General features: G+C 42.6%; 1 protein-coding gene across 2 annotated transcripts in view; it reads left to right on the forward strand.

The window, feature by feature from the left end:
* Nucleotides 1-20,177, forward strand: part of LOC132381298 (pre-mRNA 3' end processing protein WDR33-like) — a 131,241-nt gene extending 111,064 nt beyond the window's left edge. For both annotated transcript variants that reach the window (XM_059950679.1, XM_059950685.1), the window contains exons 18-21: nt 7,448-7,922; nt 15,539-15,708; nt 17,889-18,050; nt 19,508-20,177. In XM_059950679.1, coding sequence (XP_059806662.1) covers nt 7,448-7,922; nt 15,539-15,708; nt 17,889-18,050; nt 19,508-19,731 — 1,031 coding nt within the window. In that variant the 3' untranslated portion in view covers nt 19,732-20,177. The remainder of the gene's footprint in view (nt 1-7,447; nt 7,923-15,538; nt 15,709-17,888; nt 18,051-19,507) is intronic.
* The last annotated feature ends 2,237 nt before the right edge of the window (nt 20,178-22,414 follow it).

Genomic DNA, 22,414 nt, shown 5'->3' on the forward strand with positions numbered 1-22,414 from the left:
CACCTTGGTAATGAGTTAGACCTCTGTGACTCAACAGACCCACACTTGCATTTTATCTTCACCACTCATGCGAAGTGCCAGGCTGGCAGTGAATTTCATCAGTTATCAGTGGAGACTCCCTTCACTCAAGAATAGATCTCGCCGCCCATAGGTGCTGTTCTACCCAGAGCTATGAAGTTCCAAGGGATGACTGGTTATTAACCAGTGCTTGGTTCTTACCATGTAGAAAATAAACTGCTCCTGTCTCTCTGAAAAGCATAGTGTGGAATAACTATATCTAATATCTTCATGCAAAGGTGACTGAGACATTCCAGCCCCAACCCTGAAGCTAGTCCCTGATTGACAAAGTCTACGAGCACAGAGACCTTGTGGTCACTTGTCTCCTTGCTTCCTTCCTCCCTCCCTCCCCTATTCCCCTGATAAGCTGAGCCACAAAACTCCAAGCTTATAGGGTCTGAGCTACCAAAGGTCATTGGTGTTTACAAACATTCGAAGATGATCAACTCCAATTAAAATTAACCATACTGTTTTGATTTCAACGTCATTTATAACAAACTCAATTATTATCATAAAGAACCATAGACCTCTTTGTTTCACTAGAAATTATTTCTGTCCATCCAAGCTCTAGATAGTCTAACTCAGCACATGTTCAACACCAGATTTCCCAGCACAACAGAAATTGACTGCTGTGTACCTCCATAAGTCGTGTACAGTCATTGTGCAGTTGAAATGAGCGGTGAGGACCTCTCAGGAAATCTAGGCCCTCAAAAGTGTTTTGAGTTAACTTTCCATTAAAAAAAAATTGCTTTACACTCATTACAAAATAATTACTTTTTGAAGAAAAAAGATTATAAGTTCCTATGATACTTGCTCTTGAAGCAGTCTTGCACATTAAGTTTATAGAATTCATTTCTACTCATGGCATGTGAACATTTGCAGTAATACCAGCATAAATTGTATGCTCCTCCTTGGAACCACTGTTACCCAAACAGTCTATACACTACCATGATATTAAGTAGGAGGTTTCAGGATTTTGACTCAGTGATGTGCAGAAAGATGTATACTATATATTTTAAGTCACGATAGTGTGAATTAGAGGACAATTTCCATTTGGTGATATTCACATTTTCTTGTCCTCATTCCTTAGAGTAGAAAAGTGTGCAGGTTTGTGTAGCGGTGTGAGAGCAGCCAGATAGCTCACACCACAGCCAGGGCTGCTAATGAATCAGTTATTGTGGTAAATAGAGCACCAGTCATGCTGGCCCTTTTTTATTCTGAGTGGTCTTGGGTTTCTCGAGTATTCTTGGTGCTACAGTTATCTCTGCAAGTGGAATCCATTCGATCACAGTCTTGATTCATGGTGATCAGGGTAGGTCATAAACAGCAGGACAGCCAGCTTTTGTTTTACCTGGTAGGTAGTTCTGTGAAGTATCTGATCTGTATCAACCAGCAGGGCATTGAAGGGGATCTGACAATAGTAAAGTTGATGATGCAGCTTTTTATTTCATGAATTTTCAGTGTTGTGTAGTTGGCATGTCTAGTATGTTACAACATTTGAAGAGCATTTAGACAGGTACATGGGTTGGGAAGGCTTAGAGGGATGTGGACCAAAGGAGACTAGTTCAGAAAGGTAGTTTGCACAGTTTTGGGCTAAAAGAGTTGTTTGTTTGCAATATACCTCTGACTCTACAGCGTATTGTATTTGCTGGTTGTTCTTGAGTAAGTGAACCACACTGAACCTCTGCTTTAGACAAGGAGAACAAGGAATTTGACCCAACAATAACAAAAGAAAACAGTATTGTTGGGGAATTTGCGCATAATGTTGCTCCCATACTCTTAATATCTTTGTTCTTTGAGATATTTTGGTGTGATACTGTAGCTGTAGGCGAGATTCTGCAGTGTGTATTGAAAAAGTCTTCAGCACACATGTATAGCTAGCGTGCCTAAGACATTTGCACAGTACTGTGGTAATTTTATGTATTGCACTGTATTGCTGAAAGAAAACAACTTGACATATGTGAGTGATGATAAACATGATTCAAATATAGGTTTCTAATGTGGACTGAGAGTGAGAGAGGGGAATTGTGGGTGGGGGGGGGGGAAAGGGAAGGGAGAGAGGAGGGGAGCAGGAAGCACCAGAGAGACATTCTGTATGATCAATAAACCAATTGTTTGGAATCAAAAGGCCTTGCCTGGTCTCTCAGGGCTGAGTGTGTCTGCACCCATGCCACCCTTCACGCCGGAACTCCTTCTCTGCTACCTGTCCCACACCCCTCCCACGGTACTCCACCCTCACCATTTCCACCAGATTTACAAATGTAAATGCTTCATGATGACAAACACAGTACAGTCGGCCCTCCTTATCCACGGAGTTCTCTCTCCAGCATTTGTTATTTCAGCACGTGCAGACTTATTTTTTCTTGTCATTATTCCCTAAACAATACAGTATAACACCTATTTACATAGCATTTACATTGTATTGGGTATTATAAGTAATCTAGAAATGACTTATAAGTACAGGCAGTCCCTGGGTTATGAATGAGTTCAGTTCCTGAGTCCGTCTTTAAGTCGGATTTGAAGTCGGACCAGGTATTATTTAGCATCCGTTAGTCAAACGTTTGTCTTAATATATAGTACATATTTTACCTTTCTATGCATATAAAACACGTAAGAAACATTTGTATTTTAATAATTAAACCACTGGTGTTGCTTAGTAATAATTGTACCAGGGCCTTTTACATGCTCCGTTAAAATTGTTCCGATCATTGACCAATTGTAGCTTAATGCTTTTCCAATGACTGATGGTGTTTCACCTCTTTCCGATCGCTTTATTACTTCCACCTTATTTTCAATCGTGATTGTGATTATTTTTGTGAACAGAAACAAAAGCAGGGAAGCTGCCATAGGATACCAACTTCTGACTGAAAGTAGCTACAAGGATTCTGAACAAGACAAAATCTTCAGATCCTAGAAATCCAAGCAACACACACAAATTGCTGGAGGAACTCAGCAGACCAAGCAGCAAAAGAGTATGGGCGTCGTTTCAGGCCAAGACCCTTCATCAGGACAGTCCCCAATCAGTCCACTTCTAGTCATTTCCAGATTGATGGTGATGGAGTCATCACCAACTCACTGATTAATCTCACTGATGGCTAGTTTGGACTTAATCCTGGTTCCAGGCCTCATCACAGCCTTGCTCCAAACATGGTATATTTATTTAGTGATACAGGGCCTTCTGGTCTTTCAAGCTGTGCTGCCCCTGCACCTCCCCAAAAACCCCAATTTAACCCTAACCTACCGTAGATTCCGGACTACAGAGCGCACCTGATTAAAAGCCGCACGCTCTAATTTTAGAAAGAAAATCAATTTTGTACTTGTACAAGCCGCACCGGATTTTAAGCCGCAGGTGTCCACATTGTAATATGAGATATTTACACAGAAAGATATTACACGTGAGGATTTTTTAACTTTTAATTAAATCCGTATGGTAACATAAACAAATACATATTGCAAATGCTTTTTTTCGAACAGTGCCTGTAACACAGCTACTTTTAAATATACATACGTATCGGTAACACACAAATTACGTTGCGTATACTTTTTTACTGAACAGTGCACGAACAACATTCCAATATCTCCTAACGACTGGTAAAAAAAATATATATACTGCAGCCTACCAGGAAAAGTTATTGATCGCCTTCTTCATCTTCCTCCTGCGCACTAAAACCATCAAAGTCCTCTTCTTCAGTGTCCGAATTGAACAACCTCAGGATCTCGTCATTCATTTCAGTCTCTTCGTTGTCGCTCTCACTTGAGCGCACGCAGTCCTCTTCATCACGCAGCAGTCCAGCCTTTCGAAACCCGCTGGTGATGGTGGATGTTGTGACACGGCTCCACGCATTTAGGATCCACTGGCAGACTTGAGTTAAAGATGCTCTTCGCATGCGTCCTGTTTTGGTAAAGGATTTCTCGCCGCTCGTAATCCAAGCCTCCCACTCAACGCGCAGCGCCACTTTAAATGCCCGGTTCACGTTGATGTCCAGTGGCTGCAAATACTTCGTGGTGCCCCCAGGAATCACAGCTGGAATTGAGTTTGTACTCTTGATGGCAGCTTTCACTGAACTTTGTCAGCTGCTTAAAAAATCACCATCGGTGGAAGCTTTAGTCCGGATGCTGTGCAGCTCAGAACACAAGTAAAATGCATTCTCTCATGGCCACTTGTTTTCAGTGTGATGGACGAGTCACCTTTTTTATTAACAGTCCGAGTGAGAGGCAGGTCAAACGTCAAAGGTACTTCATCCATATTTATGATGTCATCTGGCCCGATGGAATTCTCTGCTACCTTTGTTTGAGTGAATGTGCGGAAGTTAGCAAGCTTTTTCTCGTGGTCGGGAGGGAGCTGCTGACACAGAGTCGTGCGCACCCTGACGGACAGGCCTTTTCGTCTCATAAATCTAAAACACCACGATGGCCCACCTCCAAAATCTTCGATTTCCATTTTGGTGGTGTTTGCTTTAGCCTTCAGTCTGATCTGCACGGTGGAAACATCGCGGCCGCCTGCTCTCTGTGTGTTAACCCAGTCTTCAAGAAATTTTTCAAGTTCGGGCCATCTGCTATGATTACCTCTGAAAGCTTTTGTCGTCTTTTTGCATTGACTCAGTTCTTCACGCTGGCGTATCCACCGTCTCAACATCGATTCATTTATGCCAAGATTATGTGCAGCAGCTCGATTTCCTTCTTCAACCGCCAGATTGATCACCTTTAACTTAAAAGCTGCATCATATGCTTTTCTTCGAGTGTTTTCCATGTTGATGAGGGTGAGAACAAATGACTGATTTACAATAATTTAATTGTGAAAGTGCGCTTGATTTATCGTACAATTTCATTGGACCTCTGTGAACTACTCATCAATTTTATTGGTCTACTGTTACGAGGCAAAATGTTTTTGGCGGCATGAAGAAAAAAACATGCATTAGCCGCACCGTAGTATAGGCCGCAGTGTTCAAAGCGTGGGAGAAAAGTAGCGGCTTATAGTCCGGAATTTACGGTAATCACAGGACAATTTACAATGACCACTTAACCTACCTGGTACATCCTTGGACAGAGAGAGAAAACCAGAGAACTCAGAGAAAACCCACACCTTCCGGGGGAAGGTCATACAGACTGCTTACAGGTGACACCGGAATTGAACACCAAACTCTGATGCCCCGAAATTGTAATAACTTCATGCTAGCCAGTATATGACTGACTGTGGCGTCATTGAGCCTCTGTAAAACAGGTTAAGAACATTAAGGGAAAAGTGTGCTAAAGGTTAGGGCCATTTCTAAATGCAGCAAAAGTACCTGTGGCTTTAGGAAGTCAATCATTCCAGTTCCAGGACACTGCTACAGGAATTCCTTAATGCAGTTTCATATGCCCAAACACTAGTAGCTGTTTCATCAATGACCTTCCTTTCTTTCATCTTAAGATCAGAAGTATGGCTCTTTGTTGATTGTACAATATTTATTTCCATTCTGAACTCCACAATAAATGAAGCAGTTAATGCTGGTGTGCAGCAAAAGCGGTGGTTAATAACTGGCAAGTAACATTTTCTCCCAACGGGGTCATCTTCGACAAGAAAAAAAAGTTAACCACTACTCAATGTTCATAAACAATATTACTACCAAATCTTTCTCCATGAATGTTTGGGGTGGGGGAGATGGAGAGTTACCTTCAACAGATATGTAACCTATTTCTTTACGCTTGAAAGCCTTTCCATCAAGGCACAGGTCAGGGATATAATGGAGAACTCTTCATTTGCCTGGATGACCACAGTTCCAACAAAATTAGTTCCATGTAATATCAGAAAAATGTATGCAATATGTATCCTGAAATTCTTGTTCTTCACAGACATCCGTGAAAGCAGAAGAGTATTCCAAAGAATGATTGACAGTTAAAACATTGGAATCCCAAAACACCCTCCCACACACAAGCAGCAGCAAAACAACGACCCTCCCCACCCTGACCCACTTTCTCAAAAAAGCATCAACACCCTCCACCCACCAAGCATTTGCAATAGCAAAGCCCCCAATAAAGACCATAATAAACACAGGACAAAGCAGTCTCCTCAACCACCATAAACATTTCCACAGGCATACCATGTGCCATTTACATAGTCCATTGTAATTATTCACCTGAACTGTTCTAAACTAACACCCCCCAACCTGTAACTAGCACCAAGAAGAAAACCATGTGGGATTACCACTACCACCTGACTCCCTCCAAGTCACACACTATGAAATCTTATGGTCCTTCTTTGTCAATGGGTCTAAAACCTGGAACTTCCCACCATTCCCTTATGGAGCACTTTCATCAAAAAAGGTTTTGCAGTTCAAGAAGGTAGCTCAATTTTTGTAGGACAATTAAAGGTGGGCAGCAATGCAGGTTTTGTTAGTAATACCCATGTGCCAAAAATGTGAAAATGACCTCTTGTTCTTAATCTAAAGAGGTCTGGCATAGCACAAACTGGGCAGGTTACCGGTGATGAGAGGATAAACATGCTTATGGATCGTATCCTGGTTTAGTCTTTAATTGTTCACTGCTATTTAGAGCTTTCATATGACCTATTACTGCTGGGACTCCTTCACTGACTCTGTAACATGCTACATCTATTACCATTCCTGTGTTGTAGCTTCACCAGTTGGCAGCTCTGAGATGCATGGTTCTTTTGCCAGCACTCTCTTATGCTCCATTTGTACCTGATTTGGTTGCCTAATTTAGTGACCATGCTAGAATGAGGAATGTAAACTCATGATCTGTAAATCATGAGTTTACAGATACACTTTTGTAGCTAATCATAAACACACAAGATTCTGTAGATGCTTGTGTGTGTTGCTCTGTGGCTGTAAGGTGTCCAATTTTGACTTGCTAGACTTGTTGCAGACTGTCCCACGAAGATAGTGAACGTGTCGCCTGTCAGGGTAGAAGAGGTCCCCACAAGGGCAATGGTGCTGTAGGCAAGTGAATCAGTAAGGACAATGTGTACTAAGTATTGGCTCATGCTGATTTGTTCATTATTTGTCGTAGGCCCAGTTTCATTTTTGTCACTCGGGTTTCTTCAGTTTCATCAATGCTGGAGTCACAGAAATGTTTGGTGATGAATATTTAAGTCTGCCACCCTTTTTGTGCCCTTGTGTCCCCAAGTGCTGCTTCTGTAGTCTTCAATTCAAAGAGTTCATCTTAAGAAAGAAGCTTCCTTGAAGATGGTTCAGAAAATATATTCAATGTTGACAGCTATGTAATGTGACTCAGGTGTACAATTTAAGTTGTCAGTCTTAGCTGCTGTATTTTTTTAGCAATGTAATAGAGTCATGATTGTTTACATTACACATTTAACGACAACAGTCTCAGATTGTTGTGCCTGTGTGTTTATCTGTTTGAATTAAAATAGTTAATTTTATCTTGACAGGTGACTCTCATGGTCCGCCAAACCATCACATGAACCATCCACAGGAAATGAGGCGAGATCAGAGTACTGAGCGTGATCCCGAGCGGGGGCCTCCATACAGGGGATCTCAGGACTGGGGGGAGCCCCGAGAAAACAGAGGGTCTGCAGAGAGACATGGCCCACCCCAGGAATTCCACGATCGCTTTGAAGGACCTGATCAGTTTCATGATGATTTCCGCAAGGATGAACGATTTGGCCACAGACCGCGGGAATTTGAAAACCGCATGGGCCCAATGCCTCATGAGGAGGGTTGGCGGAGAGGCCCTGGTCCTCAGCGGGATTTTCCTCCTGATCAGGAGTATAGGGACTTTGGGGACCCTGAGCACAGGGGCCCAGGCCGGGGTCCACCCCAAGGATGGGATGGAAGGAAACCCTTAGATGATCGATTCTCACGGGAGTCTGAAGATGCACGTTTTCGTGGTAGAAGAGATGACAGGTAGGAATAAGTTCTAGACAATTGGCAAGTGGGAGACTAATACGATTTTTTATTTAATTAGGAATCCTGTCTCTTTTTACTCTCAGTTCTGTAGATTTCAAAAGGCATAGTTTGATTTGAGGTCCAGCCTACTGAATCCTTCCATCAAAGTGCATCTTAAACATTTTTGTAACTTAAGTCACAGCAGGTAACAGGAGGGTGATAATTACATTAGTGGTAGACTGAAGAGCCAGTGAGTGTTGGGTCAAATTATTAATGAAAATATAGCACATGAACTCTTCCTTTATGGAATGGAAACCTGTGAACAGTTCCATTGATCATAAATGAGAGCAAGATGCACAAACACATGTGCATGCCATCAGAAGTTAGTGAAGAATATGTTCCAGAGAAATGTTTCTGGTACATCACAGTCCCTACAATTGTAACATAATACTTGAGGAGAGAGATCATTGATCCTGTGATGTGCTTAGAATTCCTTAAGTATTCCACTGCCAGAAAACTGGAAGCCAATTTTTTCAACTGTTCAAAGAAGCATACACACTGAAGAAAGTAACATAATCTAAAAATCCACATTGGGAAAATTTGAGAGCTTACCATGAGATTCTGATGCTTGGGAGTTTCCAAATTTAAAATCTGCCCATCAACTTATTTTGAAATGGATCAAGCAAAAGTCAACAAGAAACACATACTTTTAACTGTAAACGTGATTATTGAGGTTAAAGACAAAGCTAACATCAGATGGTAATAGAAAGGGAGTAATAGAAACATTAGCAGGGGATAACAGAACCCATGTGTCAACCCAGGAGAATGTACACAGATTTCCAGAGTTTTTCGGAGGAGGTGATTATGTTAATTGTTTATTATCAGTCACTTGCTCGCAGTTCAGAACGTATCTGTCAATGTTTCTTGCATGACCTGTCAAGAGGGATTGAGGAATTATTTAGCAGCTGAAGCTGGTGATAATGTAACATATCCTGTTCTGTGAATTATGTGGGAATCAGAGCTGAAAATGTGGTATGTTTGTGAGCCTGTTACTATTATACATGGTCTCTTGCAGAATGGCCCACACAGTGTGGGATGGCACAAAGACAAACCTCCTGAGGTTCAGCCTGTTTATGCTCTATGAGAGCCCATCAGGATTTGTGTCTCCAAATTGGTTTTAATGTAAACAAATCTGTCTCAAAGTAATTTTTGAAGGTTTGAACACAGCTTGATCAACATGACAATTGGTGGTGCCCACCTCAGGGCAAACAAAAACCAGATTTCAATTCACGTGATCATTTTGAAAATTCATGAGTGTTTTGCAAATCAAATGTTAAATGTCCACCAAGCTTTGCACCACTGGAACCTCTTAGAAATAGGAAATGGAAGTGCTTCTTCAAGCTTGGCTGCAAGCTGGCCACAAGCAAGCAGCAAATCAGGCCATTGCACAGTTGCACCAATAGCTAAAACAGTTTATTCCCATTCAAGCCTAGCCTAGATATTTCTTTTGCCCAGCAAGAAAAGCCCACTGGCAAATATTTGCTTCCTGGGATAGCTTGTTCAAGGAGAGCTGTGAACTCCTTTCTTAATACTAGATAAGATGTAGAGATTCCAATATAACTTGTATTACTTTGGAAGAATACCATCAGTCATGTCAAATCATTTGGTAAATATCAAAAATAGGAACATATCTGTTTACAGAAGCACCAGTATAAATACCCTACAGGATCATTTTAGACTGGGTGATATAAGCACTCAAGTCTATTGATAAATCCTTTACTGTGCTTGAAATCAAAGTGCTATGTTAAAAGAAGCAGTGACCTTATCTTCTACTAGGTCTATTGAATTGCATCCTCTCCCTCCTCAGATAAACTGCTTGATGCTGACAATCTACAAAGTCAGAACCAGGAATTGAGATGATATCAGTGATTGTTCATTGTTGTGCACAAGTGTATGTTTGGATTGCTTTCTAATTTTCCATTAATGGATCGAAATCAGCAGCCATTTTAACAATTACAACAATTGTTTCTACTGGTATATCACTCGTGATGAGTTTCGCCATCAAAATGTTCATAAGTCTGGGTTAGCCATCCCTTATGGTTTTGTACAGTCCTTGACCTTCCAGCCCTCAGCAACTGGGCAGCTTTCAAAACTAGAAGATAAGGAGACTACACAGGTTTGTAAAGAATTTATCTTGGACAGAGTGCCTCATTAATCAGGAGTTCTACACCAAAGCACCAAGATTTGTGCTAAGGTGTACAGCTAATGCCCAGTATAAATAATTGTGACTTAGCTGCAGAACTGACATCTAATAGACAATAGGTGCAGAAGTAGACCATTCGGCTCTTCGAGCCTGCACCGCCATTTTGAGATCAATACCCGGTTCCTGCCTTGTCCCCATATCCCTTGATTCCCCTATCCATAAGATACCTATCTAGCTCCTTCTTGAAAGCATCCAGAGAATTGGCCTCCACTACCTTCTGAGGCAGTGCATTCCAGACCCCCACAACTCTCTGGGAGAAGAAGTTTTTCCTTAACTCTGTCCTAAATGACCTACCCCTTATTCTCAAACCATGCCCTCTGGTACTGGACTTTCCCAACATCTGGAACATATTTCCTGCCTCTATCTTGTCCAATCCCTTAATAATCTTATATGTTTCAATCAGATCCCCCTCAATCTCCTTAATTCCAGCGTGTACAAGCCCAGTCTCTCTAACCTCTCTGCGTAAGACAGTCCAGACATCCCAGGAATTAACCTCATGAATCTACGCTGCACTTCCTCTGCAGCCAGGATGTCCTTTCTTAACCCTGGAGACCAAAACTGTACACAATACTCCAGGAGTGGTCTCACCAGGGCTCTGTACAAATATGCTGCACTTTTGGTTTGTGTTGGACAGTGCAGCACAGGATATTGACATAGGAACAGTTTATACTGCTTTCACAACCCCAATATTCAATGGGGCACCATGATAGCAGTTAATGCAACGCTATTACAGCTTGGGTGTCCAAATTTGGAGTTCAATCCCAGCAACTTCAAACAAGTTTGCACGTCCTCCCCGTGCAATGCATGTGCTTTCCATGATTGTCCTGGTTTCTTCCCGTAGTTGAAAGACAAACTGGTTAGTAGTTTAATTGGTGGAGGGACAGGTAGTGTTCAGGAAGCAGGGAAGCTACAGAAAGCCTTATACTGATTAAGAGAATGGGTAAAGAGGTGACAGATGGCAGACAGTGTCAGGAAGTGTATGGTCATGCACTGTGGTAGAAGGAGTAAAAGCACAGACTATTTTCTAAGTGGGAAGAAAATTCAAAACTCCAAGGTGCAGAGGGATTTAGGGGTCCTTGAGCAGGACTCCTTGGAGGTTAATTTGCAGGTTGAATCAGTGGAGAGGAACGCAAATGTAATATTAGGATTCATTTCAAGAGGACTAGAATATAAAATCAAAGATGTAATGTTCAGGCTGTATGAGACATTAGTGAGGCTTCTCTTGAAGTATTGTAAACAGTTTGGGGCCTTTTATTTAAGAAAGAATGTACTGGCATTGGAGAGGGTTCAAAGGAGGTTCATGAGAATGATTTTGGGAATGAAAGGGTTATATGAGCAGCAATTAAAGACTGTGGGCCTGTACTTGCTGGAATTTAGAAGAATGAGGAGGGATCTTATTAAAACCTATTGAATGTTAAAAAGTCTAGATAGAGTGGGTGTGAAAAAGAGGTTTCCCCGGTGGGGTGTCTAGGACCATATAACAGTCACAGCACGGAAACAGGCTATCTCGGCCCTCCTAGTCCGTGCCGAACTCTTAATCTCACCTAGTCCCATCTACCCGCACTCAGCCCATAACCTTCCACTCCTTTCCTGTCCATATACCTATCCAATTTTACCTTAAATGATACAACTGAACTGGCCTCTACTACTTCTACAGGAAGCTCATTCCACACAGCTATCACTCTTTGAGTAAAGAAATACCCCCTCGTGTTTCCCTTAAACTTCTGCGCCCTAACTCTCAAATCATGTCCTCTCGTTTGAATCTCCCCTACTCTCAATGGAAACAGCCTATTCACGTCAACTCTATCTATCCCTCTCAAAATTTTAAATACCTCAATCAAATCCCCCCTCAACCTTCTACGCTCCAATGAATAGAGACCTAACTTGTTCAACCTTTCTCTGTAACTTAAGTGCTGAAACCCAGATAACATCCTAGTAAATCATCTCTGCACTCTCTCTAATTTATTGATATCTTTCCTATAATTCGGTGACCAGAACTGTACACAATATTCCAAATTTGGCCTTACCAATGCCTTGTACAATCTTAACATTACATCCCAACTTCTGTACTCAATGCTCTGATTTATAAAGGCCAGCGTTCCAAAAGCCTTCTTCACCACCCTATCTACATGAGACTCCACCTTCAGGGAACTATGCACTGTTATTCCTAGATCTCTCTTTTCCACTGCATTCCTCAATACCCTACCATTTACCCTGTATGTTCTATTTGGATTATTCCTGTCAAAATGTAGAACCTCATACTTCTCAGCATTAAACTCCATCTGCCAACATTCAGCCCATTCTTCTAATCGGCATAAATCTCCCTGCAAGTTTTGAAAACCCACCTCATTATCCACAACACCTCCTACCTTAGTATCATCGGCATACTTACTAATCCAATTTACCACCCCATCATCCAGATCATTAATGTATATTACAAACAACATTGGGCCCAAAACAGATCCCTGAGGCACCCCGCTAGTCACCGGCCTCCATCCCGATAAACAATTATCCACCACTACTCTCTGGCATCTCCCATCTAGCCACTATTGAATCCAAAGTGCACAGCCTCAAAATGGAGAGGCATCCATTTAGAACAGAGATGAGGAGTAACTTCCTCGTGTTTGAGGAGCAATTTCTACAGGTTCACGCCCCTCTGGCTAAGGGGATTTGGGAGTGGAAGTGGAGGCTGATAGGTTCTTGATTAGTCAGGGCACAAACAAAAGGTGATGGGGAGAAGACAGGAGAATGTGGTTAAGGGGGAAATGGCATGATGGAATGGCAGAGAAAATTTGATGGGCTGAATGGCCTAATTCTGCTCCTATGTCTTATGGTCATTGTAAATTGTCCCATGATTAGGCTAGGGTTAAATTGGGTTTGCTTGGGCTGGAAAGGCCTATTCCACACTGTATTTCTATACTCTGAGAACTGTGTGAAAATTAAACTGTGGATCCTTATTCTTAAGCTGATCCTCTCCACCTCTGAATCCCCAATGGGGACTAGCAATGGACCTTTGATTTCCTCCTCCTGACTGTGCTTGCAGCAAAGTTTTTAATTAGCGTCAGTTCGGTGTGTTTGTATTCAAAAAGCAATGATTTTTTGTTACTGATGATTGGCTAGAAATAAGCAGTAAGACAGTGTGGAACTGTTTTGCTCAAAGTGGTTCAAGCATTCAGGCTTGGAGATGCCTGAGAGTGAATGCAACGATTTCACCACTTTAAGTTAGGAATTATGAAGAATTCCAAAGTATCAACAATCATCTTGAATTTTACAATGAAAATGAAGATTTTGTAGATGCAATCGTTGAGGGCCTTGTATGACACAGTCCATTATCTGCACTGGCTGCTGGCACTGATTTTGTTCATTTACAGTCAATCAAAGGGACATGGCAGCATACACTGGATAAATTCCTCGGTCAATAACTATTAGGAATACATAGTTTTATAGTACTATGGAGGTATTGGTAATGTTCTCTATTTAATTTAAATACATACAAACCCCAGAAAATTTCCAGAAAAGTCGGTATATTTTCCAAAATGCAATAAAACAAAAATCTGTGATATGTTAATTCACGTGAACCTTTATTTAACTGACAAAAGTACAAAGAAAAGATTTTCAATAGTTTTACTGACCAACTTAATTGTATTTTGTAAATATACACAAAATTAGAATTTGATGGCTGTAATACACTCAACAAAAGTTGGGACAGAGGCATGTTTACCATTGTGTTACATCACCTTTCCTTTTAATAACACTTTTTAATCATCTTGGAACTGAGGATACTAATTGTAGTAGACTTGCAATTGGAAATTTTGTCCATTCTTGCTTGATATAAGACTTCAGCTGCTCAACAGTCCGTGGTCTCCGTTGTCTGATTCTCCTCTTCATGATGTGCCATACATTTTCAATAGGAGATAGATCTGGACTGGCAGCAGGCCAGTCAGGCACACACACTCTGTGTCTACAAAGCCATGCTGTTGTAGCCCGTGTAGAATGTGGTCTGGCATTGTTCTGCTGAAATAAGCATGGACGTCCCGGGAAGAGACGTCCCCTTGATGGCAACATATGTCTCTCTAAAATCCTAATATATGCCTCAGAGTCAATGGTACCTTCACATACATGCAACTCACCCATGCCGTGGGCACTGATGCACCCCCATACCATCACAGATGCTGACTTTGCACCTTTCGCTGATAACAATCAGGATGGTCGTTTTCATCTTTGGCATGGAGAACTCGACACCCGTTTTTTTCTGAAAACTAGCTGAAATGTGGACTCATCTGACCTCAGCACATGGTTCCACAGTCTTTTGGTCCATCTGAGATGAGCTCGGGTCCAGAGAACTCACCAGCGTTTCTGCACAGAGTTGATGTATGGCTTCCTCCTTGCGTAATACAGTTTCAAGTTGCATTTCTGGATGCAGCGACGGACTGTGTTAAGTGACAATGGTTTTCCAAAGTACTCCCGAGCCCAGGTGGCTATAATTGTCACAGTAGCATGACGGTTTCTTAGGAAGTGCCGCCTGAAGGCTCGAAGATCACGCGCATTCAATCGTGGTTTCCGACCTTGCCCTTTACGCACTGAGATGTCTCTGATTTCTCTGAATCTTTTCACAATATTATGTACTGTAGATTTTGAAAGACCTAAATTCTCTGTAATCTTGCGTTGGGTAATGTTCCTTTTGAACTGACTTAACAATTCTCTCATGAATTTTGGCACAAAGGGGTGAGTCATGACCCATCCTTGCTTGCAAGGACTGAGCCTTTGATGGACGCTACATCCAGTCATGATACCTCACCTGCTACCAATTAGCCTGCTTAATGTGAAGTCTTCCAAACCGGTGTTACTTGAATATTCTGTGCACTTTTCAATCTTATTTTAACTCTGTCCCAACTTTTGTTGAGTGTGTTGCAGCCATCAAATTCTAAATTGTATATTCTGTAATTGTTCTGTGTCAAAATGCTAAATAATCCTTTAATGAAGAATTTTGACTAGTTTACCATGTGCAGTCAGCTGAGAGAGCATGCCTGTTGGAATATGCAATATTTAAATGATGGTTTGTAGTATTCAGATGTTGCAGCACTTTCGAGTGTTATCTAAAAGCAGTAAAGTTCTTCAGATAGAGCTTGTGTAAATGACATCACTAGTAGTTACTGTGACTGTGTACTGGTGGTGACTGTGACAAGCCTGTCTTCCACTGGTCCTCTGGAGCTAGAACAGTGGAAGATCAGGGCATGTCCAATGATAACCTTTAAATTCGTGTTTTTTTTTTCGTTTTGAAAAGATCTGAAGCCTTTAGGCAGTTTCTGGTCACAGTGAGATGCAATCACGAGGGTCAGTGAAACTGAGTTTCTAAATGCTTTATTTCTAGGTTCCGGCCAGTTCGAGGGGGGACTCGGCATGATGGTTGTGGCCCACGAGGGAGAGATGCTTTTATGAACATGGATGACTTCATGGGCGAAGAGGAGTTTGACCAAACAGAAGAGAGTGCAAGGGGTCGTGACCCAGGAGGGAGAGGACGAGGTCGTGGAGCAATGCGAGGTACAGCTGAATGTTGATAGATCATTTCTCCATCCACAATTTTGTGGAAATAAATGATAACCGTGTAATCAATTTATAAAGCAGCTCTAACATGTAAGTGGTCACCAATACTGATCAACCCTATTCTAATAAATATAGAGATACTCTCTGGGTTACAAGCCCCAATGTGCAGTAAAATAGACTGAATCGTGGACTATTTTGAGAGTAACACCTTGAAAGGATCTAACCATTGATGGCTGGTCAGCCTGCCCACTGTCCTTACTTCTCATAAGTATCAAACACGAGGAAATCTGCAGATGCTGGAAATTCAAACAACAACACACACAAAATGCTGGTAGAACACAGCAGGCCAGGCAGCATCTATAAGGAGAAGCACTGTCGACGTTTCAGGCCGAGACCCTTCGTCAGGACTAACCGAAAGGAAAGATAGTAAGAGATTTGAAAGTAGTGGGGGGAGGGGGAAATACAAACTGATAGGAGAAGACTGGAGGGGTGGGATGAAGCTAAGAGCTGGAAAGGTGATTGGCGAAAGTGATACAGAGCTGGAGAAGGGAAAGGATCACACAGCTACGTGGACTATTCCTTTTCCCACTCTGTCTCTTGCAAAAAGGCTATCCCCTTCTCACAATTTCTCCGTCTGTGCCGCATCTGCTCTCAGGATTAGGCTTTTCTTTCCAGGACGAAGGAGATGTCTTTTTTAAACAAAGGGGCTTCCCTTAGTCCACCATCAACTCTGCTCTCAAACGCATCTCTCCCATTTCCCGCACATCTGCCCTCACCCCATCCACCCGCCACCCCACTTGGGATAGGGTTCCCCTTGTCCTTACCTACCAGCCTCCAGGTCCAACATATAATTATCTGTAACTTCCGCCACCTCCAACGGGATCCCCCTACCAAACTCATTTTTCCCTCCCCCCCCCCCCCCCTTCTGCTTTTTACAGGGATCGCTCCCTACGCGACTCCCTTGTCCACTCGTCCCCCCCATCCCTTCCCACTGATCTCCCTCCTGGCACTTATCCTTATAAACGGAACAAGTGCTACACCTGCCCTTACACTTCCTCCCTCACCACCATTCAGGGCCCCAGACAGTCCTTCCAGGTGGGGCGACACTTCACCTGTGAGTCGGCTGGTGTAGTATACTGCGTCCGGTGCTCCCGGTGTGGCCTTTTATATATTGGTGAGACCCGACGCAGACTGAGAGACCGTTTCGCTGAACACCTACGCTCGGTCCGCCAGAAAAAGCAGGATCTCCCAGTGGCCACACATTTTAATTCCACATCCCATTCCCATTCTGATATATCTATCCATGGCCTCCTCTATAGTCAAAATGAATCCAAACTCAGGTTGGAGAAACAACACCTTATATACCGGCTGGGTAGTCTCCAACCTGATGGCATGAACATTGACTTCTCTAACTTCCATTAATGCCCCTCCTCCCCTTCTTACCCCATCCCTGACATATTTAGTTGTTTGCCTGTTCTCCATCTCCCTCTGGTGCTTCCCCCCCACCCTTCTGTCTCCTGAGGCCTCCCGTCCCATGATCCTTTCCCCTCTCCAGCTCTGTATCACTTTCGCCAATCACCTTTCCAGCTCTTAGCTTCATCCCTCCCCCTCTGGTCTTTTATCATTTCGCATTTCCCCCTCCCCGCACTACTTTCAAATCTCTTACTATCTTTCCTTTCAGTTAGTCCTGACGAAGGGTCTCGGCCCGAAACGTTGACAGCGCTTCTCCCTATAGATGCTGCCTGGCCTGCTGTGTTCCACCAGCATTTTGTGTGTGTTGTTGTTCTCATAAGTATACTGGTTTACCACACCATTCAATCAGAATATCATTGATCCATATTCTAACTTTTATCGAATCCTAACTCCACAAAATCCTGTCAGTCTTTATTTCAAATTTTTCATAATTCCCCCTTATCTCGAACTTTTTTAATGTGATTTTGGGTTCTTCCAACCCTTCAGGAAGAGGTTCTTTTGTTCTAACTTCAGGCCATGCTCCTCTTTCTGAACTCTCACTTCAGAGGAGGCAATTTCCTTCCATCCATCCTGCAAAGTCCTCCAACCATCTTAAACAACTTGTGACACTCCATGATAGTGAGGCACCAAAGATACCAAGTGGCTCCTGAGTCTGATGGAAGTTGCTTCATTGTCAGTGTCTAATGTGCTGAACTGTTCTACAGGTGGGCGAGGAGGTCTCCTTCCCCTACCCGGCCATGATGAGTTCCCACGCTTTGAAGGTGGCCGTAAGCCTGAGAAAAGGCCATTGTCTCCAGGAGGTCATCGCGATGGCTGGGGTGGCAGAGGGGACCGTGGAGAAATGCATGAACCTGTCAGAGAACAAGGTTTGTTCGGGGTAACCTCCACCGTCCACAGTCAAAAACTGTCTGTAGAGGAACTAAACAGCCCTGAAGGTGGTGGTGTCATGGTGAACTGCCCACTTATCCTGGCTTCAACAGGCCTTAATATTATTCATAATGCAAACCCATATGATTGTCCACAGCTATTTTAAGAAACTACCTCTCCCTCAGTTAATTAGTTGAAAAGTTTTGTAACGATAACCTGATATCCTCAAGATTAACTTATCCTAATGTAAAACATTAATTTACTTTTTCTATCATTTTTAAATATTAATCCATTCAGAAATATGAAATGGGCCAGGAAAGTGGGTGGGTTTGTGTCCATAGCTGGGGTTCAAAGTGCCTCCCTTCAGCCTCACAGGGTTCACTGGCTGATTTATTGCACCACTGTGTAACATGTAAAAATTATGAAATAAAGGTTTGTTTTGCTATTTGTAGCAGTAGTAACTAGTAGTCTGGACTGATTAACAGTCTAGCACCAGCAAACTCTCCAGCATGCCATACTGTTGGAATTTTAATATATAAACCAAAGGGCCTGAGTCACTGAAGGGGAGAATTTGACTGCAGTGGGTTGCCCATTCAAGGACAGGGGCTCCAGGGGGTTTTAGAATGTATGCACTAGGCCAAAACTGCAATCACAAAGCAGTCATCTGAGCAATCGTCCACACTGCTGTCACTTTCAGTCCAAGTATAAGGTCTTGACCCAAAATGTCCATTTCCCTCTATAGATCATGCTCGACCCACTGAGTTCCTCCAGCTTTTTGTGTGTTGCCATCAAATTAATTTTGTTCTGTCTGTGCTGGATTTACTTCAGGTGGGAATTGAGTTAACAGTTACCATTGTAAAGCAGCATGGCAAGAGTGACGGACTGCAGTGTTGCTGCACATCCACATGATTGAGAGCTCAGGTGGAATGTTTGTTCTTGACTGAAGATTTTACTGACTCATTGATTGCTGAATAAACATCCTTGTTGAATATGGGGCACTTTGCTGTTTGCTTGAGATCGGTGGATGTGCAGCTCCTCCCAGTGCTAGGAGATGCAGCAGGAAAACAGCTGTTCAGCCAAATGAGTCTGTGCTAACCCATTTGCACTAATTCAGCGTTAGTTAATCCCATTTTATTTAACACTACATTCTAATCAACTTGCTCCAGCTTCTATGACTCATCTGTACACCACGGGCAAGTTTATAGGAATCAAATAACTTACCAAGCTCTACAATAAAAGCACTCAGACACAGGGAATGCATGCAAACTCCCCACGGAGGTCAGCGTCGAGCCTGCATCTCTGGAACTGTCAGGCAATGAATAACTGTTCTGCTCAGTAGCATCACACACACTAAGAAAGGATAGTGTGGGCTGCTTTGTCATCGGTGATTACAAAATAATCATCATAAGCAGGAGTTAGAATTTAAACTAACCTGTGCCTATATTGTGTTTTACAGGCCGAGGTGGTCCAGCTGTATCACCGCGAATGCCTAAAACTGGCCGTTCCAATTCACATGAGGGAGATCGACATGATGGCTTTCACCGAGACGACGGATTCAGTGGGCCAGGAGGACCCCCTCCACGGGGTGGTGCCAGGGGTGGACCTAGCTGGGGAAGAAGTGGGAAGAGCTCGGTTCCACCTTCACGTCGAGGGCCTGCCAGAGGCAGTAGAGGGAGATGAGCGAGCAACAGTACTGAGCAAAGGGATTTTACTCAAGATGTCCTGGGGCATGTATAGTCTTTCAACCGAACCTTGCACGAGTAACCCGTGCAAGAGTCAGGCCCTGGGAGAAGCAGCAACCTTTCTTTTTTTTTCATTTTTGTACAGCTGGCAGCAGTGTTTGTTGTTAAACTCCAGCAGTTTTAGTGTTGTGAGGTCTGGAGCACTGCCACACATGCACACATGTGTCAGATCAAAGCAACTCTGACTCGATGTACAGTTTGTCTTGAGTGTCATTTTGTATGACTACACAATATAATTTGTGCAAAATTTAACAGAAAGTTTGAGACCTGGTCTGCTTTTATTTTGGCGTGTCTTGTTTTACATACACAAACACATCTTTTAACCTCTGAGATCCTTCTCTGAAGCACAGATGAGGAAATAAAAATCGGTTTAATTGATTTCAATCTGTTTCAGGGATTTGGACAGTAGTTCCTGGTGCTAACTCCAAGGGAAGCATTGGCTTTGCAATATGCAAAGGACTACTGACAGCTTGTGAGAGAGAAATGCTTAACAAGACAAGAGGACTGCTTGCCTTGCAGCATGTGTATCACGCCTGCCCAGACAGTCAAATGTCACGCCTTCAGTAACGCTGCACTCTGCTGGCACTGTAAATAAATAATGTACTCAGATCCTGAAGTGGGATTTCAACCTAATCAACGGTCATTGTTATTATGTGCTGTGTCGTATGATGTGGGTGATCATGGTCTTTCCATAATAAGCATTTCAAAACTTCTGTCTGTCCATCTCTTGATGTAACTCATGAATATCATGCACTACCAACAGCAACTTCTATTAATTTTCCCATCACTGCAAGATGTTCAAGCTTCTCTTTCCTCAGTATGTGTCTATAGCTGCCATTTCCTGATTGGTGATATCAACTCTCTTCTTATTCTGGTTTTTTACAACTTCTTCATTTCTTACTCTTGTCCTTCCATGATATTTTCATCATTCTTCTCAAAAGCCACATTTCCGCAGCTTCAAGTCTTCCCTAATTTTGCTTTGATATTTTCCAATATTCACTTCCATAGATTAGTGTGGAATACTTACAGCATCGTAACACTGAGTTTTGTATCTATAAAAATAATGTTATTCTTTAGGAAGGCTATTAATGCAACCAAGATAACCCACTAGGGATAATAGAGTCCCATGCTCGGAATAAAGCTTCAGATAATCCAAAACACAAATCATAATCATTAGGCATCACAGAGCAGTCACAGGTCTTGACTGAAGATTTTACCGACTCATTGATTGCTGAATAAGCATCCTTGTTGAATATGGGGCACTTTGTTGTTTGCTTGTGATCGGTGGATGTGCAGCTCCTCCCAGTGCTAGGAGATGCAGCAGGAAAACAGCTGTTCAGCCAAATGAGTCTGTGCTAACCCATTTGCACTAATTCAGTGTTAGTTAATCCCATTTTGCTTTGATATTGTCCAATATTCACTTCCATAGGTTACTGTGGAATACTTACAGCAGAGCAGATCGCAGATCGAAGACTGACCTCTGGATAGCATTTCATTCACAGAGAGAGAGAAAGTGTTTGTTGTGCAAACACAGTGCTGATCCATTTGTGCACAGCTACTGAAAGTGTAAGATGCATTGGAGAGGCAAAGGAAACTCAGCTGTAGGCAATATATTGTACAAATGGTGCAATATATTGCACCAAGTTTTAGCCATCTAATAGGATCCATTCAGATCAGTTCATCCCATCAGTGCATTGAGATAGTACAAGGGGAAAACTAAAACTGCAAAGTGCTGCAGAGAAGTTAGCATACCGAACATCCGGATAGGATGTGTTCGTCCTGATGGTCAAAGGGGGCATGCCAAATGTATTATTCTCGAGGAATGGAGTGTCCTATATTCAAGATGATACAAATCTGGTGGTCGGGAGGCATTGTGTGTAGTGAGGAGGAACAGAGGAATTCGGAGGCACGATGTGTGGAGAGTGGGAAGATGCAAGGTCACTAAAAGAAAATTGAAAAGCGGAATACTGTACTTTGTTTAAATGGTCAGTGATTGAAAGGTGATTTTGTTGGGGGTGGGGCGTCACTGCTGGAATTTAAGGTATAAATACAGTAAGAAATTAAGATCCTAATAAATTTAGTCTTTATTGTAAGAGGGTTTACGAATTAACCGCAACAACGTAAGTCCGTGGTGAGACGGTGCAGGGCTGATGTGTACAGGTCTCGTTTCCCTTCCTATGGAAGGTTATACTTCCGATAGAGGGAATGGTGTGAAGCTTCTCCATGTTGGATCCTGAGGTGGGGAGTGATTAGTCTGAGCCTATTCTGCACCGAGTTTAGAAAGATTAATGATGCTCCAGAAACATGGACAATTCTGTGGGTCTGTAGGTTGCTTAAGAGATGACATTTCTAGTTGAGTGGGTGTCCAGAACCGATGCTGGCCCATTCGGGATTTTGCTCTCCCAAAAGATGGTGAAGATTTGGAAAACTCTACGCAGTGGTTTGTGGAGGTTCTGTCGCTGAGGATGTTCATGAGGAAATTTGTAGAGTTTTGGATGTTTGAATACAAGTATAATAACTTACAGAGAGCTTTTCACGCAATGCGTTTCAACGTGCTTTATAATAGGACAATGCAAGCATAAAAATGAAAAGGTGTTAGTTCAACGCAAGGTTAAACAAAT

Source organism: Hypanus sabinus, chromosome 2 (assembly GCF_030144855.1).
Source record: "Hypanus sabinus isolate sHypSab1 chromosome 2, sHypSab1.hap1, whole genome shotgun sequence".
In the NCBI taxonomy this organism is placed as follows: domain Eukaryota; kingdom Metazoa; phylum Chordata; class Chondrichthyes; order Myliobatiformes; family Dasyatidae; genus Hypanus; species Hypanus sabinus.